The sequence below is a fragment of the Sebastes fasciatus genome, chromosome 2, assembly GCF_043250625.1.
Source record: "Sebastes fasciatus isolate fSebFas1 chromosome 2, fSebFas1.pri, whole genome shotgun sequence".
Classification (NCBI taxonomy): Eukaryota; Metazoa; Chordata; class Actinopteri; order Perciformes; family Sebastidae; genus Sebastes; species Sebastes fasciatus.
Window position 1 is genome coordinate 18,309,570 of NC_133796.1, and position 18,510 is coordinate 18,328,079.

The 18,510-nt window shown below is 40.5% G+C and overlaps 1 protein-coding gene and 1 long non-coding RNA gene across 8 annotated transcripts in view; one reads left to right on the forward strand and one right to left on the reverse strand.

Moving 5' to 3' along the window:
* Positions 1 to 1,564: 1,564 nt before the first annotated feature.
* kif26ba (kinesin family member 26Ba) overlaps positions 1,565 to 18,510 on the forward strand; it is a 114,224-nt gene continuing 97,278 nt past the window's right edge. The window contains exons 1-2 of the mRNA XM_074612473.1: positions 1,565 to 2,677; positions 4,691 to 5,083. Coding sequence (XP_074468574.1) covers positions 2,618 to 2,677; positions 4,691 to 5,083 — 453 coding nt within the window. The 5' untranslated portion in view covers positions 1,565 to 2,617. The remainder of the gene's footprint in view (positions 2,678 to 4,690; positions 5,084 to 18,510) is intronic.
* Positions 4,567 to 18,510, reverse strand: part of LOC141753860 (uncharacterized) — a 78,140-nt gene continuing 64,196 nt past the window's right edge. For all 7 annotated transcript variants that reach the window (XR_012590532.1, XR_012590528.1, XR_012590529.1 and 4 more), the window contains one exon: positions 4,567 to 4,979. This is a non-coding gene — a long non-coding RNA (uncharacterized LOC141753860). The remainder of the gene's footprint in view (positions 4,980 to 18,510) is intronic.

The window sequence follows — 18,510 nt, forward strand, 5'->3', positions numbered from 1 at the left end:
TCACTATTACCATAACATGTTTAAAGCAGTCCAACATGCTTTATTCACTCAGCTGCTGGTGTTTGTGTCTTCAGCAATAACTGTATGACAACAGTAGAGGGCACTGTGTAACTACTCATAAACTGCTCTCTTTTACAACACAGTGGACCCTAAATCACTTCTGTGACTTTATGCATGTCTCTCTTCCATTACAAGAACACATTAGAAGTTAATGCCGACATATTACTGCTCTTATCTTGATTTTAACACGATTCCAAAGGCTTGGATCTTAATCCTACACTCATACTTTCCTACATAACTGTTCCTTGACTTGACATAGGGCAAGGTAGTGGACCATTTAGACTGGGATTTTGACTGACAGAGATGGTTGCAGCCAGGTCACCTTTCTAGAGGGCACGTTGTTCATGAAAAAAGAAGTGGTTACTGCAGGGGCCCGAATTGTTTTTGACAAAGTCAGTTCACATGTTGAATGTTCAAAAATTAGAGACATCATGAGTTGCCTCATTCGTCTACATTCATAAACTCAAGCTTCACACAACATTCCTCTGTAACTTGCTGCTTTTATTCTTCTCCATCAACTCAATCCCCAAAGGCTTTTAAGTCTAATCAGTACTACTAATCAGTAGCCTAAAGAGGAAGTGCCCAGAGCCATAGCCTGGGTTTTAGAAATCCTGAGATCATGAGTCCAAGTTCCCCCCAACGCACCCACCCCACTCTGACCAAACAATGAAGTCTTAATGTTTTACTTGTTTCGTTTTTTCTAATTTCATTAATTCAGTGAAGTGTTCAATTGTATTTTCTGTAAATTGTTATATTACTTAAAGGTATATTTGCTGTATCTTTGCTTTCGCTACACTGTCAGCAATAAACCTCAAATGGGGAAATAATGTATGCTTTATTTTGGGTAAACCTGTAGATTGGTAGAGTAAATTTAATGATATTCCATCTAGAAATACCGCCTAAAATGATTCCTTTGTTTCAGTTTACTTTGATTTTACAGCATTATGACTCCGTCAGTGCACTAAAACCTCTACTAACCACTAATCCGTGACTTAAACGCACATTATCCTATAACAACACCCCAACACCCCTGTGCTGCACGCCCCCACCTGTGCTGCCTATTCTCTCGCTTGCCCCGCCCCCCCCCCCAGTTATGGAGTTATGGTAGTTATGAAAGCCCCCCCTCCCATAACTACATGGACTAGATGCACTTTATTTTGTTGTATTTCGACAGGCACTTTAACCTTGACTGCAATTGTACTTTGAACTGAATTTGTTTATGATATTGCACATGCCGACTGATTATACTATTTATTATGCATTTAATTATTTATTTTAATCATTGTCTTTTATATTGTTTTAGATTGTCTACTTACTTTTACTGCCCTTTATGACAGTTTGCACATACAACGACACTGGTCACTAACCTCATAGCTGTTTTTATACAGTATATTTATTTATAGACTGTCTTTTAGCACCAGCATCAACAGGGAAACAGTTTTTAAAGCTAGTCAAATGTCAAAGACATTTACTATGGACATAAATGCACTTTTCTCTGCTGCTAAACACGACTGCAAATTGTGTGTATGACTGCAAATTGTATGAAATTGTGTCTGAAATGTTTACTTATTTTATTCTTCTGTTGTTATTTTTAGGTATGTTAATTTTAATACTTATTTATTCTATCCTTTTTAATGCACTGACGGGAGCTGGGAGAGACAATATTTTGTTTCCTTCTGTGTATCCAAATACTAAGTGAAATGACAATAAAGTGAATCTTGAATCTTTTAATGCATCGTGTATGTGATGGGGAATTGCAAACTCAATTTCGTTGTGCCTGTACAATGACAATAAAGGAAATCTATCTATCTATCTAATAATGTTACAAGTCTAGTTTTCTCCCCTTCAAACAGGCATCAGTCTATACCTGCCACTCCTCTGGAACCTCTGGATGTGTATTGGCCTGTGGCTGATGATGATGAGAGGTAGGGTGGCCCCGCCCCTCATCCAGATGTGCGCCTCTGTCCTGTCTCCTCAGTCCGCTGCTGGCTGCAGCAGAGTGCGGAGCCTCGGGAAGTCAACAGGAGGATAGTAACAAGTAGAAACAACGAGGAAGTCTGCACCGGCTAGAGATCTGACTCCATCTAATGAGTCGTGAGTTTATCGGTAGGGAATGAGAGTGAATTTGCCCCTGAGGAGGAGGAGGAGGTCTTGTTTTACCTGATGGAGCTGATGGAGAGAGGCAGGGCTGAGTCCGGAGCGCTGTTGAGCAGAGAGCCTCATTGAGCCTCAGAGAGCTCACTCTGCTGACAGGGAGCGGTCTGCTTTATTCTCACACGACCTGTGTGCATTTTTTTTTTAAAGAAGTGATTCGAGGGCTTTCTCCAGAGGTGGAAAAACATCCAGGATTTTTTTTTTTTTAATTCTTGGTGATGGAATTTGGATGTAACCGGTTTCCACATGCGTTTGGAAGTGGCTTGAGGTTGCCTCCACATTATTATTAGGGGCGTGTGTGGTTAATAGAAATCGATCCGGTGGTCTCTCTTTTTGAATGTGAAGCAGCAGTAGAGGTTCTTCCTCCTCCTCCTCCTCCTCCTCCTCCTCTCTCACTTCCAACATGACTTCACTGTCAGGGACCAAGGAGAGGTCTGTGAGCAGCAGGAGCAGAAAATATGGGGTAGGTTATTCATCCAGTAGCCCAGAGGAGTGGACACAACTCTGTTTCATATGGGCCATTCTACCGAATTGGTGCAAAGTCTGAGTTGTAAACATTTTGAAATTTGTATCTTTTCTTCCCAAATCTTTGTCCATATATATATTGTACCATATCTAGGGTACACATATCTAATGAAAGTACAGTCAATTTTGGTATTGTATTTTCAGACTGGATTGGAATGTTTTTCTTCTCCCAAAATGTGTCACTACCCAAACATAGTAATACACTATCATAAAAAAGTTTTATATTAACCTGTTAAGATTATGCTTCCATCCCTCCTCTAAAGAATATTTTTACATATTTTTCTATAAGTTTTTTTTCACAATTAAATCAATTAAAACTACAATTTTAACAATTTTGTAAGTTCAATTTATAATTTTAATATACCTTATTTTATTTTTTTTACAAAATACCCACTGTTGGCCTATATATACCTATATATAGGTAAACATAAGAAACGTATCATCCACTCAATGATGCATGCACTACACACCCACCCATTTTAATAGGAAACTGTAGTTTGCTCACAACTCATAAAGCTCATTATTAGATTTTTGCTCATGCTGTGGATTGAGTGCTCTGTGAAGATCACATTTCGCACATCACTGCTTCTGGTGTCACAACAGTGGCATGCATTTCACTGATAGATCTCCCACATCTCGTAATTATCACTAAACTGAGCACAAAGCAGGTATTACACTCGCACCTGTGTCACTGCCTGCCGCCTACAGCATAATTACTGTTAATTTATACCATAGGCTTGGTCTCAAATTATACCCACCTCTGCACTTGGAGACGATTGAGCATTCCCACCTATATCAGCCTACTCGTTGCTTCCTTATTATAGCCCTTGTGAGGGATTAAAGTGGCTATAGTACCCAACCTCTGCAGCCACCACCACATCAATGGGTCTGCTCTCTCTGACTGGATTTACCCAGCCGCAAAAGATCTAATTTTCAACTCCTTGCGGCTCATTTGATGTTCCCGTGTGGCCGTCTGAATAGAGAAAAATAACACAGGTCTCCACACGGAATCTGACTTAATCCTATTTAGATGGTAATAGGAGCATCCAATATGTTGGCTGTCTTGACTGGGGCTGTAGCACCATCACAGTAAAGGTTTAAAGAGGACCTATTATGCTTATTTTCAGGTCAATACTTGTATTTGGGGTTTCTACTAGAACGTGTTTGCATGATTTAATGTTCACAGAATGCTTTACTTTTCTCATATCTGCTGTGCTGCAGCTACTCTTTTCCCCCTTGGTCTGAAACGCTCTGTTTGAGCTCCTCCAATCCTACCGAAAAAGCCCAGTCTGCTCTGATTGGTCAGCTGGCCCACTCTGTTGTGATTGGTCAACTGAACCAAACTCTTCAGACTCCACTCCAGCTCCGCTCTAACTAACTTTGTTTGAGAGCGTGCCAAACTTTACAATCGCAAAAAACTATATAAAACACTAAAGGAAATACAAAAAAACGGTCCGCTTTAACATTTCTTCCTGTTTTTACGTGTTTGTAATTGTCTGACTTTATTTCCCCAATGTTAGTTTAGACAGATATATACGTATTTGTTTGTGAGCAGACCCACAAACAATGGATGATTTGTTAAATTCAACAAAGTAGAAAGCCTACTGAATATAGCCAGGTGGATACAGTGAACACACACACCATTATTTTACTTTACAGGCAAAATGCAAATAGTTTGACTTCTAATTTGCATGATAAAAGACACATGCCCTCACCCCCTCCTCATTATTTTATTCTCATCTAACCTGTTGTGTGAAATGGGATGAGTGGGATGTTGCACATATTCACACAATATAGACTTTTTTTAATTGAATTGCAAAACCTATGTGGAATCCATCCATTTATTAATATTAATTGATATTATTATTTACACCTGTGCTTTTCCTGCTATGACAGGTCAAAATGTCTGCCATGAAAATCTTTTTTAATACATTTTTTTTTTTTTTCGTAGATGCCCGACACTTCCCCGACCAAATCTGCCTCCTTTTTCCCGGACACATGGTACCGAAAGCCTTACGAGGAAAACGCCCGCTCTGGCACACGCCCCGCCCCAGAGGGTGCCGGCTCCATGCCTAGCTCCACGGGCACCCCGTCCCCAGGCTCAGGAATTTCCTCACCAGGGTCCTTCTCTGGATCACCAGGGACCATCTCTCCGGGGATTGGGACAGAATCACCTGGCTCTCTGGGTGGCTCCCCGGGTTTTGGGACGGGGTCGCCGGCCTCAGGCAGTGGAAGTTCCCCTGGCAGTGAGAGAGGGACATGGTGTGAGAACTGCAACGCTAGACTGGCAGAGCTGAAGAGACAAGCGTTGAAGCTGCTCATCCCTGGACCTTACTCCAGCAAGGTAAAAACTAGTGTGTCTGTTTGTCTTATTATGGGAAGCCAAGTGGACCATGCCAACAGGCACTGTGTATGAATGTGTATGTGAATCCTATTGCATGTGTTTGCACTACCTGTTCGGTCACCCAGTGGTGATTTGCTCAGTAGCACAGCCTCCAAAAATAACCTGTTCCTTCATTAACTGTGGCATTTGCACGGTGACACATATTAACTTGGTTGCTCATGAAAGAGCGGGCCTCTAATCATTCCCTTGCTTACTGCGTTGCTGTGTAGTCAGAGTTATTGTTCTCATAAATCATGAGGATGCTGTAATTTGTCTGACCCTCATCTGACCAGCTGTGGAGAAAAGCAGAGACTGAACAGCTTTTGGGATTCAGGATAATTATTGTATCTGAAGCTGTGAATCAATTACTGACACGGTGCCAAAAACAAAATAACAGATGACACAGATAAGACTATTTCAATTTTTGTCTTGGAGTTCTCCCGATTGATCATATCACCAAAATCAATGAGTTCACTGTTCTATATTGCTTTTCTCCTTTTGAGGGAGTTAACATGATGGATTACTGAGAGACATCGACCACTTAGAGCAGATATTAATCCATATAGATAGATAGATTGCTGCTTTTTCTAATTTTCTTTGACAGGTGATTTCTTTTTCTCTTTGGCTAATCCATAGAATCAATTTTAATTCCATTAGTACAGTGATTCTCAATCTCAACAGGCAGATCATGAGCCCCAGAGTGGTGTGAGTTGATTTATGATATGGTATCAAATCATATACAATACAAATTCATCATCATGTGTTTTTTTTGTTAGCTTGCGACATACTGAATAGCCAGAATGCACTAAATAGACGCTTTGTGCATGTTGTGCTGTTGTGCTTGGGTCAGGTAGACATTATCATAGAGAAATAAGTACATTTTGTTTTTGACATTGGTTTGGCTGGTTTGTTAATGTAATAGAAAAATAGAAAAAACATATTGAAAGTCCTTCTGGCAGGGCTTTTGACGCTGCATAATTTTTAAAACATGTTGCCTCTGGGTTCAATGTTCTTCTGCTGCAGTTGACTGGGTTTTAGTTATGAATGCAGTGGGGCCACACATCAGACTTGGAGTTAATTGGTAACAAGTAAGCACGTATTATGCACCACAGGGCTAATAAAGTGCATCCAGCGAGTGGGGAGTCAGATATAGGGCTACAGAGGGACAGAGAGACTCACTGTACGGCCAGTAAAACAGAGACAGAGGTGGAAACAGTGGGCTCTCATTAGCTCAAGAACATGACAGTTGGAAATTGTGGGGAACGGTGGGGGTTAATGGGGGCTGCCGGTGGGCAGACCACTAATTAAAATGTTATTTGTGAGGTTGGGTTTAGTTCAGGCTGATTAAAGCTTCCCCATTGTGGTTAACTTTATGGCAGTGTAGAATAAGCACAGGCACATACAGTATTGTAATTGTGTAGGTGCTGTATGTCTTTGTGAAAAACATATCTGCAGATAACGTAAATTGAGTTGAGTATGTTTTTAACAGATATGGAAATTGGCTTAAAAGTATCATTGAACCTAGTACACAAAACTATGGTATGCAGGCTTAAAACAGTTGTAGGGTCACCAACATATGTGTTGTTGGCTCTAGGATTTTGTCAATGAATACATTTTTAGTGCCTTCGTCTCCGTGTGCTTCACAGATTCACTCAGACTCAAAAGTATGAATGGGAAAATGGACTGAGGAGGAAGTGGGAGTTTATACACAAGTGTGTGCTACACCGTGCATGCAGCACACTGGGTTTTCTCATAGTAATTTCACAGTCAGAAGAGTGACCGTGTGCCTCTGAGATGTGTTATTAAATGTGTTATTTTGTGGTTCTGATTAAGTTTTCCTCCTCAGCTCTTGCTCGTGATTCCTCAACTGATTCAGGATCAGTTGGCGCAGGGTTTCTTGGATGAATGAATTACAATGCAACTAGGGCTGCCCCCTCTAAGACGATTAGTCAACTAATCTGTTGTTTTGGTCTTAGTCAGCTAAGATTTCTTTAATCGATTAGTCATTTTTAATGCTTTTTCATGCTGAATGACGTATTTCTAAGAAACATCTCTGGTAAACACAAGATTTAAAGTGGTGCTTTTGTGTGATTCTTTGTGGAGAAACTCTGTTTTACAGATGTGTCGATTAAATCAACTAAATGGTTAGACGCCAAAATTGTCCGAAAATAAGTAATAAAGCATGTCAATTAGATCTTTCATGGTATATGGTACACGGTATAACTCGTCCACTTAAAACAACCTGTGAAGGTGAACCCCAAATTAAGATGCACTTTCCTGTTGAATCTTTGTATACCCAACAAGATGTGAGTTACAATATTTGGGTTTCTAACAGCGTGGTTTCTTCCTCAAACTCTTCTTACAAGAGTGAACTGACCTACGCAGGTGTTTTGTGTCGGGGAAGTGTCCTTGGTGAAGCATGTGACCTAATAATCCTTCTCCTTCACCAAATGTGCCAGAACAGCACTTCAGCCAAGTGTGTGTGTGTGTGTGTGTGTCCCTTCCGGTTGTGCTGTCAGCATGAGGCCCTGTGTTATTCCCACAGGACACTGGGACATATGTGACCCCTCACAGCTAGAATAAAAACACACAACCCCCCAACACACACACGCACGCACACACACGCACACACACACACCTCTGAACCATGTAGACCTGTCTCTTTCCCTGGATATTACTACATGATAGATCATGCATGACCCATACTAGCCACACACACACACACACACACACACACACACACACACACACACACACACACAGGGCTGTTAATACTATGCTAATGATGACCTTCACCGGTCTTACTGTTGAATATTTAGTTGTTTGGATGTCTGCAGTTGTGTTTGTGTGTGTGTGTTGCGCTTGTAGGGCATTTAGCATGTTCGTGTGGCAGTTGGAGCCTTCTGTGAATACAGAAACAAACACACACACACACACACTCACACACACACACACACCAGCGTCCATGTTAGAATTGGTCACTAGGTTTAAATGTCATGATATTTGATAACAGGAGACAAACCGGTGGTTGTGCGTGCTCATCCACTTGTTTGTTGGATAAGCAACTATGTGTTAAGGCCCAGACACACCAGCCCAACATCAAAGAACTAGCGTCAACGAAGGGGGACCGTTGTGTCGCTTCATGTCGCCTTTGTCTTGGCGAAAAAGTTGTACTCGAACACATCGCAAAGACGACAGCCGACGGCCAGTTAGGACGTACGTTCTGCGCCTTCGTGAGATGAAATAACTCTCCACACCAGCAGGAAGCGGTTCGTCATTTAAAAAGGGAAACCAGAAGACCGAGGACTGCGGATATACAAGCCGTTGTTTTGATACGTACATCAAACAAAGTGGCGTTTGCGGATCATTTTCACACCACTCTCACTCCCCACTTAGCTTCATTCCAGATGGCCATGTCGTTGTGAAAATATCCGTGTATTGGATTGATTAGATGAGATGAAGATGAAAAACGAGAAGAGCCTTCTGTGTGCCCTCTTGAATTTAAATGTTGGCTTGCTTTCTTAACATCCGTTTCTCTTCTCCTGCACTGATTCATTTAAGCTGAACAGCCAATCAGAGAGGTTTCTCTCACCGACGGGCTCCGCCGCCGAAAAACCTCAGACAGAGCTGACAGTGCAGGACACACCACAAAAACTAGGCCGACAGACGCTCACCGACAGCCCCAAACTGTCCGAAATACAGCTTGGTGTGTTAGAGCCTTTAGTGCAAATAAAGTTTTTTTTTTGTGTGCAGCTATTTTTATCAGCTGTCCATTATATGTCTTAGAGAAGGTACCTCATTCATTCATTCCATCATTCAAGAGTAATCTCAAACACACACACATATATACAGTATATACAGTATGTAGCATCTGTGGGTTTGTTTTTCTGATGTGGCTCAAATTAAATTGAAGTCCATTTCAGGTCACATGTCCATATACCTTCATTATGCTGTTACTCAGTCAGCTGAAGAGAAAGAGAAAGAGAGAGAGGGAGAGAGGGAGAGAGACAAAGCAAAAGATTGCTCTGTTGAGGGATTAGAATGAGCAGAGTAGGTTTTCAGGTTTACGCACTCAAAATGCGCACACACTTGTAACCACAGGACTCAAAAGCACATCTGGCTACACAGCTGTACTCACTTAAGGCCTCTGCCCCGCTCTACTAGTGTGTATATCCCTGTGTATCTGTCTGCGTATGTGTATTCATCCCTTCTATCCACGCCCAAATCATAAATGGATGCAGGGTGATCTGTTTTTGGTTGGTCCAGTTCAGAGCAGGAAAGTGGGTCACTCTGTGTAGTCACCAACAAAGTGTCTGTTTCAGATCAGCTCCACGTCAAAACCATGTATGTTTATAAAGTGAAACATATACTCTTCCACTTCAGACATCAAAATGAAACCAAAAAAGGACATGTTTGTGAATATATTCACTCCCAGAGGACCTCTTACTGGCAACTTGAGATTTATTGAGATTGCTTTCATCTGTACTGAGTTTTTTGAAGTTAGATATATATTATATGCACTTAAAATTGTTTATATTAGCAGACCCATTGATGTGTCTGCCTAGATTTGTCTGTAGATTAAACAGCTGCCAGCAGCCTACACAGTATAAAGATGTTTGACTTTAATCTACATTATTAAGGCTGGGATCACAGATACAGTGCAGGGAAAGTGGTTGGCCAACTTTAGTGCTTGTTACTTGGAAAGCCAAGAGTTGTCAATCCAGAATTATTTCTCTCTTTGCAAACAAACCAGCTTCCTTGTCCAAGTCTAACTATACAGTTTTATCGTATTAACCATCATAAACATTAACAAATAGCCTGGTGAGTATAGCTTTGAAACACTGTATCTTACACCGACAAAATGTCACGCCAAAAATGAACAACTCGTATTGTATTGTAATTGCATTGAAGTAAATGGTATTATCTGACATATGTTGTTTATAAAACCACCATAATAGAGTTTGTGGTGAATATAGGTGGAAAATGACTCATATATTTCCTCTGTACCTGGACAAGTCAGATTACAAAGTCCTCGACAAAGTATTAGTGTAATTTACTGTATTTAACCGGACTTCATCTGTGAGAAACATCAGATTACTAGTGATTTGAAGTGTTGACTGTAATTGAGCAGTAGTATTAATGAAATACTGAGTCTTCTAGTGCAGACACAAGTAGTTGATTCATTATATTAGTCAATGGGGCTAGGCAATATGAAGATATATACCATCAAAATGATATAAAAATGTCTATCATATATATTTTTATATGTCATTTCTGTTGCGATATAGGATAAGACTATATTTATTTATTTTTTCTCTATAATTTCACTTGAACCGTTAAATTAATTTTGCACTCAAGTTCTTAAAATGATAAAATACTCGGTACTTCTCAATTGTCAAGTATTTAATTCACACAGGGGTATACAAAAATAGGCTTTACCATGTGGTTATTACATACTGTATAGACTATTTATCTATTGAATTACCAGAAAACATGCTATATCGTGATATAAATTGTTATCGAGATATGAAATGACCCATATCGTGATAGAGGATTTTGGCCATGTCGCCCAGCCCTATAAGTCAATAAAAAGAAAATGAATCAATAGCAACGATCATCAGGTATCATTTACAGAGCAAAAAAACAAATAAGAAAAGCTCCCAGTTTCTCAATGTAGGGAATTGCTGCTTTTCTTTGTTTCATATCATTGTAAATTGAATTTCTTTGGGTTTTGGACTGTTGGACATTGGTGGCAAGATGCCGCTTTTATAACTTCTGAGGGTATTTTACAGAAAATAAATATAACAGATTAATCATTAATGGAAACAAGTGTTAGTTGCAGCCCTACAATGTATTTCTCATACATTGCATCGGTGGAAGGTACAATGTGCAGCACCATAATCACAATCTAAATACCTGGCACAATCATTGTTATTCTCCAAATATAAAGAGTAACAATCGTTATAACTATGCTGTGCAAAACACCCACACCCTTTCAGTTAGATGCAAAATTAAAAAAATATTAATTAATGAACCAATTTTGTCAATCAAACCCTTTTAAGCCCAACATAATCAAAAAGCCCCACATCAGGAGATACTGGTACATCTGAGGTGAACTAGATGTTGAGAGCTTATGATCGCTCTGCTTTTTCAGTTATCTAACCTACCAAAACAAACGGGGTTAACACTCTTGAGGATATAATCAATTTAACTAATCCCAGTCACTTGGTAATTTTCACCCCAAACCAGTAATTTGTCTGTAATTAGTCTACTTATCAGATCAAACGGTGGAGTGTTATTGCTCTGTAGTCTGTCCTCAAAGGGACGTATTTCTGCACACAGGTAGCTAGCTATCCTGTAATAACCAAATCCCATAACACTACAGAAGCAGGCCTCCGGTAACCACAGCAGCTGGTGTTGCCACGGCAGCGACGTGTGACAGATGTGAGCCGCATACATATCTCCATCAGCGTTAATGGGCTCCTCATAGCTGTGTGCGCGTTGGTGAGAGGCAGAAAGAGGGTGTGAATATATGGAGTTCATGGGAGTAATAGTTGGCGTGCACGTGTGTTTTTGGCAAGAGGTATAGTATATAGTGAGTGTGTGTGCATGTGTGTGTGTGTGTGTGCGTGTAAAAAGAGAGAGAGAGAGAGCGATCATACCCTCCTGATGCCTTTCAGGTGTGAAAGACATTACCATATAAAGAGGTGGCTTCATCAATAACAGCAAGACGGTCTGGATGGATGGATGTGTGCATGTGTGTATGTGCATGTGTGTGTGCGTGTGTGTGTGTGTGTGTGTGTGTGAGGGGAGGCATAGATGCTGATGCAGGCTGAATTTAAGAGCTTCTCACTGGGTTTATGTCAATTTGACCCACCCCCAAGCGCACACACATGCACACCATCTAAGGATCTAGTGTTACTTACTCTTACGGTACCCTCTCTATTGGTATTTATCAGAAACCCTATTATTAAAACAATACCCAAAGATCTGTGTGTATATTTAAGTCGTTTCAAAATGTAAATATTTATGATTTAAAAACTACAAAGTAGCATATAATCATTTCTACATACTATGGCTGTCAAAGGTAATGCGATAATAGCACTTTAATGCAAATTTCTTTAACGAATTAATGCAACTTGCGATTTTTAGGTTGTCATATTTGTCATACTAGCTTGTCGCGAGGGAGGCTAAATAACGCTCCAAACTTACGCTAAATTTTGGCGAGAAAAAACTGGCATGGCCATTTTCAAAGGGGTCCCTTGACCTCTGACCTCAAGATATGTGAATGAAAATGGGTTCTATGGGTACCCACGAGTCTCCCCTTTACAGACATGCCCACTTTATGATAATCACATGCAGCTCTGGTCAAGTCAAAGTCAAGAGTTTGCCATGTTATGATTTGAGCAGATTTTTTAATGCTAAATGCAGTACCTGTGAGGGTTTCTGGACAATATTTGTCATTGTTTTGTGTTGTTAATTGATTTCCGGTAATCAATATATACATACATTTGCATGAAGCAAGCATATTTGCCCACTCCCATGTTGATAAGAGTATTAAATACTTGACAAATCTCCCTTTAAGATACATATTGAACAGATAAAAAAATGTGCGATTAATTTGCGATTAATGGTAATTCAATATTTATATATATAGCCCTAATACATACATAAACCCACAAAGCCGCTGTAAATCTAATGCAATACAGTTCAACAGTCTTGTGATAAATAAAGCCTACATGGATCTTACAGTGTCCAGAGTTTGCAGAGAAAGACACAGCAAACAAAAATCCTCCAACTGAGGACAAACTGCCTCCTGACCGGTCAGAAAACTGGCAGAACTCCTTCAAGCTAACAGATGGGCCTATATGTAAGTGTGGAAATAACACCCCGGAACAGCGGTGATCAGCTGGTCGTTAATTCTTTTTTAATGAAGAGGTTTCTTCAAGGAAGATAATTATATTTAATGTTAAAACATGTTGGGCTTTTCACTGTTTATTAATTTCTACTAAAGAACACCGGCAGGCCGGAAATAGTTTCTGGCCATGTGTGTCTTTGTTTGGACCATCGTCCAGAATATTTCAAATAGGGGTGTAAGAAAATATCTAGTATCGCGATATTATGTCTTGTGATACTGTATCGATCTCAAAAACACTATACATTTTTAATGAATAGTTTACATGCAAAGATTAACTCAGTCAATACTTTATTTCATTTGCAAAGATATGCTCCCTCTCAGTGTAGTGCTATGATGTTGGATGTCACAGGGACTGTCATAAATGCAAATGCAGATCCCACTGATTGCATAAAAAAGTAAACTTTTTTCTACTCAGATTTTATGCATACGGTGGTGTGTTCTTTATACTATGACAGTTTACCTAAAATTAGATTTTTTAAAAATAAATGCTTACAGGAATGCAATATATTGCAATACATTGAATCATAACTCCTGTATCATTATACGTATCATATCTCCAGAATCTTGCCAATACACAGCCCTCCTTTCAAATAGATACTGTCAGTGAGATAATGTACAATGTCATGAAGCACACAGTGTCTGACGATAAACAAAACAGCGACTTCCTCTCTACTCCTGTCATCCACACAGTCTACACATCTCAACCAGTAGAGCCCCGTTGGGACGAGGTGGAACCAACATGAACGTGCTGCTTATGATCTTGCAGGAACAAATTTGCATCGACTGGGATCCCTGTGGAATTTCCCCAGCACTTCTTGTTATTTATACCTTGAAGAATATACACTGTTATGGAGACAAAGGGGGTCCAACCAGCACCAGTTAGATGAACTTGTGGTCAGTGTCTTTTGCTGTTTTCTGTGTCTCACACCCCCTTCTTTCTTATTGTCTGCACCTCTCACTCTCTTATTTAGCATGGCTGCAGATATTACCATGCAGAGACAAGATACCAGCATCATAAATACACTAACACACAATCTCTCTCTCTGCTTCTTTCTCTCACACTCACACTTTTTTAAGCTCTGGAGGAAGAAAGGAGAGTGACAGAAACAAACACTTAAATTTAGAGGAGAGGGAGGAAGAATAGTAAGAGTAAGAGCAAAGAAAGAAGACTGTTTTCCCTAATAGAGCTATCATTGTCATTACAGTCACTGACCCAGAGCGGACACACTTAATTAGACTAACTACCCGAGCCAGTAGACTGCCACAGTCAACACACTGTGTGTAACCTGTCTGACTATAAAGAGCCAGAGAAGCTGTGCCAGTTCCAAAAGACGGCAGATGATAAATTTGACTTTGCCAATGTGCATTAATTAGGAAAATTAACACAAAAACACACATTAGCAGATCCAGTAGATGGATGTGCAAAGTGGGTGCCATTACCAGTTTTCTTTATTTTGGCTCTTAAACTGCAGTTCCTACTCATTGGCTGACTTTAAAAGAAATTAATGGGACTTGGTTCCAAAGTCTGTTTTTTTTTGTCACTTGGCATATGGTGAATGTTTTGAAATGTTTACAAAACTTTGTTTTTCTTAGCAAGGTCTCCCATTTAATGACTTCCTGGTAAATTAATGGTGCCAAATGCGAGATTGGGAGCATGTCTATTGCCTCTCAGCAGCTTGCAGCTAATGGTGCTAACAAACAACGGCGAAAGTGTTAACCTAGGGGTACGGGGGGACCGGAGGCTGGGTGCTATGCTCCCACAACGCCGACGATGGTTCGGACGGCGTTATCAGCTGTAACCACCGCATGAGAGCAGTGCAGAGCGACGGCCGTAAGCTAGCCAGTGGGGCACGCTCACATGTACTAACCAAGCCCCCAGGATGTGCACCAGGCTTTGAAGCAAATTTTCGTAGTGGCCAAACAGTGGTACTACAACTTCTGTGTCTGTCACGTGATGCCTTTGGGCCCAAAAGGACTTTTTCCCCACAGACTTACATTGGGAAAGAGACGCCTGTAACTCAGTGGATAATGTTTTTTTTAGGTAAATCAACTTCCCAGTATGAACTCTTGAATAGCCTTTATTTAAATGAATAGATCCTAAAAGTTGTAAAATGCACTAATAGCCGAAAGTTATTTCCCTTCCTCCATTCATGTGAATGAGCCTCAGACTGAGGCTGGAGCGAGGGTTGGGAGGCGGAGTTAAAGGAAACACTAGTGCAGTTGTTCTATGGGCCCAATGGATGCGGAAGATCACCGGAATATCTGGGTACTTTATCACTCGAGCCATTTTGGCTTTGTGCGCCACTGAGCAACTCTCATAAGAATGAACGGGTGCCTGCCTACAACGCTAAATCCAGTTTTCTTTAAACATCGACAGTGTGCACTAACATGCACTAAAAGCTTGCACGGCCGATGTCAACAAAGCACAGAGAAGCTCAAATTACAACACAAACAGAGGGAGAGTGACTTAATTCTCTGCTCAGGTAGACATTACTCCTCTATATCTTTACATATCAAATAGTTGTTTGCTGCTATATTCAATTCAATTCAATTTATTTTTGTATAGCGTCAAATCACAACAGAAGTTATCTCAAGACGCTTTATATATAGAGCAGGTCTATGACCGTACACCATAGTTTAGAGACCCAACAGTATCCACCAAGCGCACTATTAATGCTCTGAATATCTTATAGAGCACCTTTAAGGTTAAAACATACATACATAAGATGGGGTATCCCGGTGGCCGAGTGGTCTTGTGTGGGGACTTTTGTCATCACCCCTGTCTCTCTCTAAATATCCCCTTATTTCCTATCACCCCTATACTGTCTCCTGTCAAATAAAGGCAAATATAAGAAAGCATATATTGAGATAAAATAAACAGTTGTAGTCCACTCAAAGCAGTGACAAAGAAAAGCCATTTGTACATTCATTGCACCTCTGAATATCTCACAGACTCCAGGACCAAAACAAACACAACCCCTGCACAGCGACAGCACACTGCAATAACAGGCGAATCACATGCATGACTGAATGCACCCAAACACACAGTGGCACCCAGCAGATACTCACACAATACACAATACACACACAAAGGCACCCTGCGGTTCATATGAAAACACACACTAATGAACAAACACACTGACATGTGTGTATGTGCTCTACCCACGAGCACACTGCACTGCTGGATGGTGGTGAAAGTGGCAGCAGCACTTGCTGCCACGAGGTCCATAGCTGCCATGGCAACTGCCTCTCCATCACCTCCACAATACAGAAATAAGTAGAGAACACTATACAGTAGTTATGCACCTGTCTCCTCTGTCTGTCTTCACCTGTCTAGATGTTCCTGGTATGTTCGTGTTTGTGGTGATACAAAGTTCGAGATGTTATACATGCAGGAACAGTGTGTGACATTTGGGTGGATCTATTATCAGAAATGGAATATAATATTCATAACTATGTTTTCTTTAGTGTGTAATCACCTGAAACTAAGAATCGTGTTTTCGTTAGCTTAGAATGAGCCCTTCATATCTACATAGGGAGCGGGTCCTCTTCAAGGAGTTTGCCATGTTGCTCTGCCATGTTTCTACAGTAGCCCAGAGTGGACAAAACCATTGTCCATGGTTTTTACGTTACCTGAAGGCCACAAACTGTGGTAGCGCCAGCCGCAGTCTTGGAAAGGGAAGAGTGATCTCAGTACTCAGTTGGTTGCAATCTGCAACCACACCAAATGCTGCCAAATCCTAAACACTGTACCTTCAAGTTTTGTATGTGCACATCTATCTATCTGTCTTCCTGTCTGTCTGTCTATCTCTGCCAAGCTTGTATCTCTGTCTATCCATCCATCATATCTGTCAGTTGTGCAAAATGTGCGGTTCCTGTTCAGACACCTTTTTTCTTTCCTGTGTGTTTTCCTCCGACTTTTAAAGTTTTCGATTCCGTCATGCACAGCCAAGATGAAAAGTGAAAATGTTCCAGTAGCTGCAGGCGCCAGCTCCAACACTCCGTGTGACACTGTGAAGTCTCGCTCGCTGAACGGTTTATTTGAAGACCTGCTAACCACACTTTTAATATTAGCCAACCTGCTGTCATAAGCTGATATATCACACAGAAACACCCCAAGCACACATACAGACATCGTCACGGGCTATCACATCGTGAGATATAACACATCTATCTTCAGCATCTCACAGTAGGAAAGTCTCATGACAGGGAGGTGTGAGTGACAGGGATGGCGTGTATGTGTGTGTGTTGCTGTTGTGTGTGTCTGTGCTTTACTTTATCTGAAAGCTAATGAAAACTAATTTAACTTTTCAACTGTCAAAGTGAGGACATTTTGGCTGGGCCTTATTTCTTCAAGGGACTATTTTCGGTTCAGGATTTTTAGGTTACATTAGAATGATAAAAATACAGTATGCATGTGTGTATGTTGGGCTGTCGATGTATTCGAAAGTAGCAACGTGTAGGTCTGACTTCATCTTATTAAAAATAGACTTTCACTTGTGATTGACAGGGCGCTACCACGATCTGCTCCGTTCTGGGAGTTTTTCATCTTCATCATCTCAGTTTATGAAAGTTAACTGTAACATTTTGATCACCTAAAAATGTCTTATTCAGTGTTCGGTTGTGCTTAGCTCCACCCTCTCGTGTCACTTCTGCTTGCAAATTACCAAGATGGCGATGGCCAAAATGCCAAACTAGAGGCTTCAAAACAGCAGTCCACAAACCAATTGATGATGTCACGGTGACTACGGCCACTTCAGTCACACAAACACATACACATACATACAGACATGCACACACAGCCTCCTGTAGCCTTGTTGCAGTGCTTGTGTCAACTAGCAGGTTTATTTACAGAGTATGAGCTCACTAATGTCCAACATGTGAACGACAACCTGCTGCTGTGCCTTCACAGCCGTTTAAAGAGGACACACTGGTGTTTCAGGGTCTGACAAATATCACGACAACAACAAAAAAGTAACGATGACCTCATGCTTCTGAGCTCAAGTTCCTATTTTAAACAGCATTTTAAAATTTGCAAGAGTCTCCCAAAATTATCTTAACCTCAACTATAGAAGATTAATGTTGATCTGTCTTTCTTTTATCATGTCCTTGGGAACAATGTGGTTTTGTAAACATGGTTTAAAGTTTTTTTTTTTGAAGAGTGTCTATTTGCACCCGGGTGAGAATAGACACACAGCAGCTATTTGGCTATTTACACCCGTTAACAGTAGTAATAATATAAACAGTGACAAAGTACATGTAAGGACTAGGTTATGGTGGATGAATTGGTCAAACTCAGGACTTAAACCCTGAAGGCTGAGGTTTTCACTTAGTTGTCTATTTTCTGTTTATTAAATTATTATTTTCAGTTTTCAGTACCAGTTTGGTTAGGTTTAGGCACCAAAACAACTTGGTTAGGTTTAGGAAAAATATACATACAGTACATATACACATAAAGTATCTAATGTGT